Raw genomic sequence first — 11473 nt, 5'->3', positions numbered from 1 at the left:
AGAGGGAGTCAAACGCCTGTTCAAAAGACAACCCTCAGAGCCACCTAGCATCTTGGACTACAAGACCTAACGGTAATGGCAACTTTGTTCCAAGCCACATGTCTCAGGAGATAACCGCCTCAAAAATATCACTGGTTGAGGCAGTGAAAGACACAAAGCTTGACGCCACACAAAACAGGGTTTATACATCCAAGGCAACGTTTTATGAGATCTCTAAACCTCCCTCCATGCAGGACCTTCCAGTTATAAATCCAACCTATCAGGCAGCATTGTTATCTGACATACAAACAAAGAAAACAGATGTGTCAGTGATGAAAGTAGATGAAACCCTGAGTATGCCAATGTCCCAATATGGAAGATCTAAGACTATCTCTTGTGCACCAGCTCGAGTTTCCACACCTTTCATTGAAATATCCAAACCTATCCCACTTCTATTCGCTGCTTTCAACTCCTCCCAAGATCTACAAGCTCCTGCAATTCCAGAAGAAGCTCCAAGACAGAAATCAATGATTCAAACAAGTGGTACAATTAAACCTCCAGCTGCCATAGAAGAACTGAAGCAGACTGATCACATTGATTACATTAGTAATATCAGACAAGCTAGCAATTACAAAGAGATAAATATTCAAAATACAAGGAGTACAATAAATTTAAGTTTTGCTAATACTGGGCTGTACCCCAGAGAGAACTTGTCATCAAGTATGAATGCAATTGACTCTGCAATGGTAAAACCAACACTAATACAACCAGTCATCCCAAAGCCACAAACAAATCCCGTTTTTGAATGTGGGGCTTCAACTTTGCCAAAAGTCCCATCATTTTTATCTACTGTACCAGACCTCAATCCTACACCAGTGATTTTAATGCAAGCACCATCCAGTCCAATCCCCCTAATCCCTTATCATCCTCCTGTGGTCAATGCTCGCAAGTCTTTGTCATCACTTTTGGAGAGTCAAATGTCATTAGCAACCTCAAAGCCAAAATCAAGATCAACGTATTACGGGCTAACTCCAACTCAGTATGCTGCCTATGGTGGGATAAAGACTGCTGCATCACATTACAGCCCTGCACCCCTCAATGAAAAGGAAACCTCTTCAAACAAAACACAGTCAGCTGTAGCTGCAGATGGAACCAACCTCTCGAAGCCTGATTCAACGAAAGAACTAAACGGATATGAAGATCCTCCTTCTTCAATGGAGGTTTCCACTGCTAACATTTCAGAACTCATAAGGGATTCTGAGATTCCAGCTGATCGGACCGACATATCTAGCAAAGATGTGTTTGAGAGTGGGTCAGAAGCTCAAAGTATTGGAATACAATCACTTAAAACATCTAAGGTGGACACAATGAAACCAGAGCTTCCTCTTGGTTTGGCACCGCAATCAATGCAACAATCCACAAGTGACTTATCCACACCAAAAGCCTCATTCTCTGGGGCTCCAATACCAATGCCTAAAGCAGGTGAGGTACACACACAAAATGCGGCACTATTATCAGAGATAAAGGCAGAGATAAATACTAATCCATGCTTTACTGATAGCAGTAGTCTATCAAGTTCTTCCTCCCCCTTAGTGAAAGTAGATTCAAATGCAGGAACACATCATAGTTCAAAGGGGATAGATGCCATAGAGAAAGGTTGTAATCTCGAGAAAACACCTACAAAAGTAGAATCCAAGATCACCAATGCCAAACAAATGGGACAAGTACAGTTAGCTCCGGTGAAGTCTTATCAGGCTGCTAATGTAATCAGTTCATCAACAGCAAGTGGTCTGAATGTTCAACAAACTGCCAAGCCTGTTAAAAACCAAGCTGATCATGAAAACATTATTCAGTCTCTTGCCACAGATTCAGAGCCCAAAAACTCAGGAAGTGCGATCATGAATGATGCATTTATCACAGGAATACAACAAGCCACCAATCTGGTTTCAAAAACAGCATTGCCCAGTAGAGTGGCTGATGAATCTGTTTTACATACACAAAAAGAAGAAGTTAACCAGTGTTTCAGAGCAAGCAGTGGAGTTCTATCACCCAATAAAATGCCTTCTGTGGCTTCCACTGCAGAACTCACCCATGAGAAAATAAATATAGGGTCTGATTTCTCAAATATATTCTGCAAAGAATCAATCACCACTACCACAGGACCCATTTTTTCACATGAGCCTGTTATATCATCTGTATGTTGTTCACAGTTTAGTGTCTGCACAGCATCTGCACCTGTCCAAAGCACAAAAATCAATCGACAGCTTAGCACTAAAGCTAAAATTAACAGAAAAGTTAAAGTGGAAGACAACAACATCCATTTGCCCGAAGAAGGTCTCTCTTTAAAATATTCTCAAGCACCCAGTGTACCTAATACACCTGCTGTAAATGATAATGTAATGGGCAAACCTACAAGAGCAACCACACTACCTGACCTTTCTGTCACTGCAAACAGATCACCCAATATGTCAGGTTATACATTTCCTTTAGGAATGACCTCGAGTGTGCCCACAAAAGAGTCCCCAAAGCTAACCGAAACTACTGAGAATGTACATCTAACCCCACAGAATAGCATAATATCCAATGGCCAATATGACATTTTTCAAGAAGCTGGTTTCTACACAAACTCAAGCAAGGCTATAGTAAAGACCACACAAGCAATTGAGACAAGTCTTTGCATCCCTGCTAAAGGTGCAATACTGTCAAGCCAAGTCAATACAGAACTTAAACTCCCTACCTCTAATAGTTTTGAAACTAACAGAGTCTTTAACTCAACATTAGATAAAGATTTTCAATCCCTATCAACTAATGCTAATGTAGACTTTTTGACAGGAAAAACACCAACAGAATGTATTCACAGTCTACCTTTTAGAGCAGAAAGCATTCAAAAACAATCTGGTTCTGCAACAAGACCCGGTTCTAATCTTTTTAAAGGAAACACATTGCAGCACATGCCTAGCAGTGAAACCAAACTGTCAAACAAACCATCTTCCAAACTGTCAAACAAATCATCTGCCAAATCTTCCAACATTCAGTCGGCAGGATTATCAAATGTCAGCAAGACTTTCACAGACTCAGCTGGAAAACCAGGAAATGTAGATACTATTCAACACAGTAGACCTGCTGCAGAAACATTGGAGTCAAACAAATCCTTTCAGGGCAATGTCCACAATATTCTTGCAATTGAAACAAGTCTTATCATCCCTGCTAAAGGTGCAATACTGTCAAGCCAAGTCAATACAGAACCTAAACACCCTACCTCAAATTGTTTTGAAACTAATAGAGTCGGAAACTCAACATTAGACACAGAATTGCAATCCTTATCCACCATTGATAAAGTTGACTTATTGACAGAAAAAACACCAACATTGTGTATTCCAAGTCTACCTATTACAGCAGAAATGTTCCCAACACAATCTGGTATTAAAACAAGAGCAGCTTCTAATCTTTTAAAAGGAAACACAGTGCCACACATACCCAGCAGTGAAACCAAACCGTCCAACAAACCGTCCAACAAACCTTCCAACAAACCTTCCAATAAACAGTCTGCAGAATTACCAACTTTTATAGACTCAGCTAGACAACCAGGAAATGTAGCTGCTATTCAAAACAGTAGACTTGTTTCAGAAACAAAACAGTCAAACAAATACATTTGGGACAGCAATGTCCACAATATTCTTGCATTTGAAACAAGTCTTAGCACCCCTGCAAAAGGTCCAATACTGTCAAGCCAAGTTAATAAAGAACCAAAACTCCCCACATATAATAGTTTTGAAACTAACAGAGTTGGCAACTCAGCATTAGACACAAACTTGCAATCACTATTCCCCAATGATAAAGTTGACTTAATGACAGGAAAAGCACCAACAGAGTCTATTCTCAGTATACCTATTAGAGCAGAAAGCATTCAAACACAATCTGTCATTGAAACAACACTTGCTTATAATCTTTTAAAAGAAAACACAGTGCTGAACCTGCCTAGCAGTGAAACCGAACTGTCCAACAAATCATCTGCGGGATTACTAACAGTTGGCAAGACTTTCACAGATTCAGATGGACAACCAGGAAATGTGGAGACTATTCAACACACTAGACCTGCTGCTGAAGTGTTAGAGTCAAACAAATCCTCTGAGGGCAGCAATATCCACAGTATTGTGGCCACTGAATCCAAAGTCCCTGACAAGCTTCACAGTGAACCTAGTTTGCCTGTTACAGACCCAGCAGTGATCAATAAACCATCTTTTAGTACTGTGCAAGTCAGTCAAACTATCACGCCGTCCAGCCCTACAATGAGGCATGTCACACAAAGAAGCCCTCAGCTTAGATCAGACAGGACTGAGATTCGACGTTCAAGACATCAAGCCATAGATGCAAATGCTGCTCATGGCTATGTTCTTCAGACCAAAAATTACACAAATGAAAAAGTAGATAGTAAACAGACTGCCAAAATTCTTGCTGAACATGGATCCTATCAGACCTCTGCAGCACAATGTCTTGCTAAAAACACTGTAAAAGAACAATCCCCTCACAGCAAGCCAATAAAAACCAATGACGCTATCGGAAGTCCACCTACAAGAACAACACTTTCTGTAGCATCTGACACAAGTGCATTCTCCTCTTCTGGTTACGTCATGGCCAACATGTCTAGCATCAGTGTAGAACACCAAAGCATTGCCAGTCAAATTGCGTTGTCTGGAGATACTTTTCAAGCCACTATAAATTATGTGAGCTCTCAGACTGGAGGGAAACAGTTGAGGCAATCAGTCACTGAAACAAAGACATCTGTAGAAAATAACATTCACACTGAAAACACTCAAATCGTCTCAAACATGAATTCAACTAACCATGTTGCAAATATTCAAACCCTTGCCAAAGCCAACAGTGATGCTAAAGACACACTAATCACTCATCGAGTAACTAAACCTTGGGCCTCTCCTCTACCTGAGCCAAAATTGCGTATCGCAAGGATACGGGCCTATACTCCAACCTCACCCCTGTCTTCTCCAACTCCCGTTTCTATAAATCATAAAACTGAAAATAAACCTTTGCCTATCAATGCCAAAGATCAGACAAAGCATGGTTTTATACCTCGTCAAAATAATACACCTACTAACATTGTTGAGCCGTCTGCAAAATCCTTAGCAGATAATATCATAAAACCGGACATAAAACCACTAACAACTACCGACTCCTCAGTCATGACTCACAAGGCTGAGGTTAATGCAGATTCACGATTAAACACGATGAAAACCAAGGTAGAATCAAAAGAGGAAGAAAAAACGTCCTCACTGAACAGTGTTTTTAGTACTGCTATACAATCTAGTGCTCATGTTTTAACCAGTAAACCGACCCTAAAAACACAGCATCATAATCCACAGGTAGAATCAAGACCTTCCTCCATCCCTGTAGAAACCAAATTCTCAGATGCAAATAGAAATACTTTAAAGTCTGCCCCCAACCATTGCCAGATTAGCATGCACACCAGAAATGTTCAGCCTTCAACCGAGCTACAACTAGAGAACATTTCCCCTGCAAAGCCAGCAACAGATACTGTCATGAAACCATCCATAGTTGCCGCTGTGATTGACTCTGCCACTCCCGCCCCTTTGCCTCAGGCCTCAGTCTCAGTCAAAGCTCCATCCCCAAAAAGAGGAATGTCACCATCATCTCAGCAAAAAACTGGACTCAAAGAGAAGGAAGTTCTGAGGACCAAAGCTTCAGCCGTGCCAACGGAAGCCCTGGCAGAGAAACCCTCCATGAAGTCAGCGACATCAACTGCATCTTCAACTGCTGACAAGAAGGCTGTAACAGCAGAGGCATCCCCTTCATCAGCTGAGCCCAAAGCACCCCAGAAGCTAAAAGGCTTAAAGGGAAGCTAAGTGGATGGACACGGCTCAAGAAACACATGGTCGTGGAGCCAGACGAACCTACGTTTCCAATGCCAGAGATCAAATCACAGGTTGATTCCAAAGCCAGCAATAAGATAACAGATCAGGGTGGTGATACATTGTTACCAGACCATTGTGCTAATCGGGAAGTGATTAGTGACAAAGAAGGTCCCAAGGCATTAAAGATGTGGGACGCCCTCCTCTTTCAGATGTTCTCAACAAAAGAACGAATCATACAACAGCTCAATACCACCAAGAAAGATTCGGAGAAGAAAAAGGAACCTAAAGACAATCAAGCAGAAGTTCCTTCTTTTGTCAACCGCCTGCCGATTTTGTTATATAGCCCCCGTTTTGATGCTAGGAAACTTAAGGAGGCGGCAGAGAAGCCACTCTCGAAAATAGCAGCAGTGTTTGAAAAGGGACTGATCAAACGCAAATCTCAGGAAGATGAACGAAAGGACTTCAACAGGAAAGCGAGAGGATTTGGTTCTACGAACTCTACAGATATATAACTTGTTGTGTTGCAAGAGTATCTTTTGGAATGGCACATGATAAGTAGTGTGGTAAGAGAATAATCTTTGGGGGATTTAGTTAATTTAATAATTATAAATAAGGGCTGATTGAGGAGTTTGATTATTCTAGAGGGGCAAAACAGTATAAATGATTAATAAGAACCTATAGTTGTATATTAGTTGTATGTGTACAAGTAAAGATGTGTGATAATTAGAGCTCTAAAAGGTAACAGATTGAAACACAGTGGTGGTATAGGTGGGAAATCGTTGGACCTAAAAAGTATTAAATATGACAACAAAGAATCTAGATAAGATGATGAAAGCAAGGACTATTGTGCACCCTGTAACTTTACTTGGTTAGATGAAAATAGTGTAGGTGTGGTGTTGAATGCATGTTGTGTAGATACATTGATTGATAATAGATTTCATTTGTTATGCTATACCTTTTTCTATTTTTTCTAAAGAAAGTAAAGCTTTCATTTAACTCCGCTGGCAGGCAGTCTTTAATATCTGTAATAAATAGGGCTTTTACATTCCTGGAACAACAGGGCAGTTGGATTTGAAAGAAGGAAAAAACAGGTGTGAAGGTATAACCAGAACAGAATAAGGTTTCTGTAAGGTATGGTTAGAAATGAATCGACAGGTGTTCAGGCTTTCGATCAGGGCAAGAAACTACAACCACACAGGCTGGTACACCACACAAAACAATATCTGATCCCAAAGGAGGTCAAAGTTTAATTTTATCCAAAACCTTGGTTTATGAGTAAAACCTTCAAAACAAATTGCCATTAGCCTCCGCTCTGTTTATGTTAAGTGCTTGTTAGCAAATGTTAACATGCTAATTCTCTAAAAGTTGTTGACCATAGTAAACATTATACCTTCTTATACCAGCATGTCAGCTTTATCACAGAGTGTTGATGTTGATGATTTAGTGAAAAGCATGCTTTTCTATTAGACTGCAAAGTAATGGGAAGTCAGGCTGTGTTCTCATGTGTTCCAAAATTTTTTTGGAGAAAAATAACATTGCAATTGCTATTTTCTGTTATTTGAGAGAATCCCATTGTACATTGCCCAGTCCAAGTACACCCAAAGGGATGCAGAATCTGAGATGTGTTTAATAATAACAAGTACGGTTTTTCTATTGTTTAGTAAGTTGGAGATCCATTGTGACCCTCAAACCTCAATGAAATGGAGAAACACTACTTGACCCAAGTGTGGTTTGTAATTTCTTGCCTTCTGATGGATCGTCGAAGACTTGTGAAAAATGTTACGGAATTTAGATTGTTTCTAGGATGTAGAAGTGGATACCAATGAATGATGACAATGATGATGACAATGATGATGCTGAGGCCTGCTGAAGGAGGACAGACTATCAAAATATTGAGGGATAGCTTGAGAAGAAGTACAGATATTAGATAATGGGTGGGGCTTTACATTTATTTGAGGATTCGGTGCTGCCATAGCAAGCATTAACATGCTAGTTTTGACCCTGTTTGTCTTTATATTTGATTTAAAAATGATCATCCGTATGTGGAATTGTGAGGTGGACTTCCTCCTATAAGCTACCCTCAGCCCCATTTACTACTCTAATGCTTAAGCCATAACATGTTATATGTTCACTGTGTGATTTTCAAAGGTGCATAAAGTTGAATATGAAACTTTTGTCCTGTATTTCCCCCTTTTTTTTTTACAAATGTATTTGATTGCTTTTACTTGTGAATTGTCAGACAAACAAACAAAAGTACACAAAAACTAGATTCAACTGTAGCTTTAAAAGGATACAGAAAGTACAGTATATCCTTAAAGGATAATGTCTGTGGTACTTTACATTTTTTGTTATTGTCAACTTCTTCCATGAAAGGACTAGAACCAACAGTGTTCGTTCTCTCTGACTTCCCTGTGTTATCTATGGAATTCAGTCTTAAGCTGACCCGCCCCTACTGACAATGTAAACCTACAATAATGACAGACACATACAGTGGGGCAAAAAAGTATTTAGTCAGCCACCAATTGTGCAACTTCTCCCATTTAAAAAGATGAGAGAGGCCTGTCATTTTTATCATAGGTATACCTCAACTATGAGAGACAGAATGAGAAAGAAAATCCAGAAAATCACATTGTAGGATTTTTAATGAATTAATTTTCAAATTATTGTGGAAAATAAGTATTTGGTCAATAACAAAAGTTCATCTCAATACTTTGTTATATACCCTTTGTTGGCAATGACAGAGGTCAAACGTTTTCTGTAAGTCTTCACAAGGTTTTCACACACTGTTGCTGGTATTTTGGCCCATTCCTCCATGCAGATCTCCTCTAAAGCAGTGATGTTTTGGGGCTGTCGCTGGGCAACACGGACTTTCAACTCCCTCCTAAGATTTTCTATGGGGTTGAGATCTGGAGACTGGCTAGGCCACTCCAGGACCTTGAAATGCTTCTTACGAAGCCACTCCTTCGTTGCCCTGGCGGTGTGTTTGGGATCATTGTCATGCTGAAAGACCCAGCCACGCTTCATCTTCAGTGCCCTTGCTGATGGAAGGAGGTTTTCACTCAAAATCTCACGATACATGGCCCCATTCATTCTTTCCTTTACACGGATCAGTCGTCCTGGTCCCTTTGCAGAAGAACAGCCCCAAAGCATGATGTTTGCACCCCCATGCTTCACAGTAGGTATGGTGTTCTTTGGATGCAACTCTGCATTCTTTCTCCTCCAAACACGACGAGTTGAGTTTTTACCAAAAAGTTCTATTTTGGTTTCATCTGACCATATGACATTCTCCCAATCCTCTTCTGGATCATCCAAATGCCCTCTAGCAAACTTCAGACGGGCCTGGACATGTACTGGCTTAAGCAGGGGGACACGTCTGGAACTGCAGGATTTAAGTCCCTGGCGGCGTAGTGTGTTACTGATGGTAGCCTCTGTTACTTTGGTCCCAGCTCTCTGCAGGTCATTCACTAGGTCCCCCCGTGTGGTTCTGGGATTTTTGCTCACCGTTCTTGTGATCATTTTGACCCCACGGGGTGAGATCTTGCGTGGAGCCCCAGATCGAGGGAGATTAGCAGTGGTCTTGTATGTCTTCCATTTTCTAATAATTGCTCCCACAGTTGATTTCTTCACACCAAGCTGCTTACCTATTGCAGATTCAGTTTTCCCAGCCTGGTGCAGGTCTACAATTTAGTCTCTGGTCTCCTTTGACAGCTCTTTGGTCTTGGCCATAGTGGAGTTTGGAGTATGACTGTTTGAGGTTGTGGACAGGTGTCTTTTATACTGATAACGAGTTCAAAAAGGTGCCATTAATACAGGTAACGAGTGGAGGACAGAGGAGCCTCTTAAAGAAGAAGTTACAGGTCTGTGAGAGCCAGAAATCTTGCTTGTTTGTAGGTGACCAAATACTTATTTTACCGAGGAATTTACCAATTAATTCTTTAAAAATCCTACAATGTGATTTCCTCGATTTTTTTTTCTCATTTTGTCTCTCATAGTTGAGGTATACCTATGATAAAAATTACAGGCCTCTCTCATCTTTTTAAATGGGAGAACTTGCACAATTGGTGGCTGACTAAATACTTTTCTGCCCCACTGTATACTCTTTCGTTTTTTTAAAGGGTCAAATCATTTCCATAAAAAAGCTGATTACTTTAGTTTTTTTTTCTTTATCAAACATTTACTCAAACGGGGAGAAATATTTCTGAGGGACTATTTTCAGCAGCAGATGAATCCACATTTGGTGCAGTAGGGGAAGATGGGCCATCAACAGGCGGTTTGTGATCCCTAGGGATCTCCAGGGATCACAAATGGTATGTTACCCATGAATCCTTGGGCAATCACTTAAGCCATCAACAAATGCACCATACAAAGGTATGTCTATGCATGGCACTCAAGGCCGCCCCAAATGTTATTGAAGGCCCAGTTTATTCTGCAACTCAACTGTACATATTTAGTGGAGGTTCCTGCTACCTATTTATTTCAGCTAAGGGTGCCTTTGGCTAAAACCTACTGTAGGATTAAACCCCTTATTTACTGATTGTTTGTGGCAGCAGCGTGAAGTATATTGGATTGAGTATGTGAGTATTCATGATGATGAAGGAAGGGCAGTGTGGCTCATTTGTTTGTTTTCAATAGTTTTGAGTCAACTATAAAGCTCTAGAGAAAAGAGGAAGAATATATATCATGCTTTTAGACAATTACTTGTTAGTACATATTTCTTTCTGGGTTTTGGTCGTTTCATGAGATGAAAAATGTTTAATGTTGGTGTCTATACTTAACTATTCTTTTGATAAATAATTGTATCAGTTTTTAACAATTCATTATTTTAACATAAACTAATAAAGAAGTCATTCATATATATAATAATAATTACAATAACAACAACAACAACAATAATGACAATAATAATAGTATGTATTTTTTATTATCTAAAAAACAGGTGAAACATTTAAACATGTGTAGTACAGTAACAATCCAATGTAATGGATGTATGCTGGCTTGGAGAATGTCTCCTGTCTTACCTGACTCGCAGTTTGCATCTTCACTGTTGCTGTCCACAGGAACCTTCTCATACTTGCCGTGACCCGTCACCATAAACTTATATCTTTTACCAGTTGAACTTTCCTGGAATTCAGTTAAAACATCAGTAATCAAAACAGATTCACTAAAACACTTTAGTTTGTCCTTGTTTATCTAAAACCTTTAACATCCAATGTGACTACAGTGTTAGCTCATCGCCACCTGATATTTTGCCTTTTGTAACAATGACTTTAAGAATAGATTGAAGGGAATCCAACTATGTAAAATTCATATATGATTTCCCAGAAAACTATCATCTGTTAGTCTATTGGTGTGGGTTTTATTTATGAAAAGTTTGTGTTATTATATTATTATTAAAAGGATGGACATAAACATAGAGTACATTTAAATCAGGGTGCCGTCTGAAGCAATCTAAAAGAAAATATGTGACTCTACAGTTTATGACTGATTGCAGTTTTGTAAGCATGGACTTTATATAACAGGTTGCGATCAGTTAAACCAAATAGTGTTTTTTACTGGCCTAAAGAGGTCATGGTATCCAGTGTTTACAATATACAGTTAATGCACAT

General features: G+C 39.7%; 1 protein-coding gene across 3 annotated transcripts in view; it reads right to left on the bottom strand.

The window, feature by feature from the left end:
- LOC134862550 (lymphocyte-specific protein 1-like) overlaps positions 1-11473 on the bottom strand; it is a 30908-nt gene that overhangs the window by 3987 nt on the left and 15448 nt on the right. For all 3 annotated transcript variants that reach the window (XM_063880537.1, XM_063880540.1, XM_063880538.1), the window contains one exon: positions 10886-10988. In XM_063880537.1, the coding sequence (XP_063736607.1) occupies positions 10886-10988 (103 nt within the window). The remainder of the gene's footprint in view (positions 1-10885; positions 10989-11473) is intronic.

The sequence above is a fragment of the Eleginops maclovinus genome, chromosome 4 (genome assembly GCF_036324505.1).
Source record: "Eleginops maclovinus isolate JMC-PN-2008 ecotype Puerto Natales chromosome 4, JC_Emac_rtc_rv5, whole genome shotgun sequence".
Taxonomy (NCBI): domain Eukaryota; kingdom Metazoa; phylum Chordata; class Actinopteri; order Perciformes; family Eleginopidae; genus Eleginops; species Eleginops maclovinus.
This window is presented reverse-complemented; position numbering and strand designations above follow the sequence as displayed.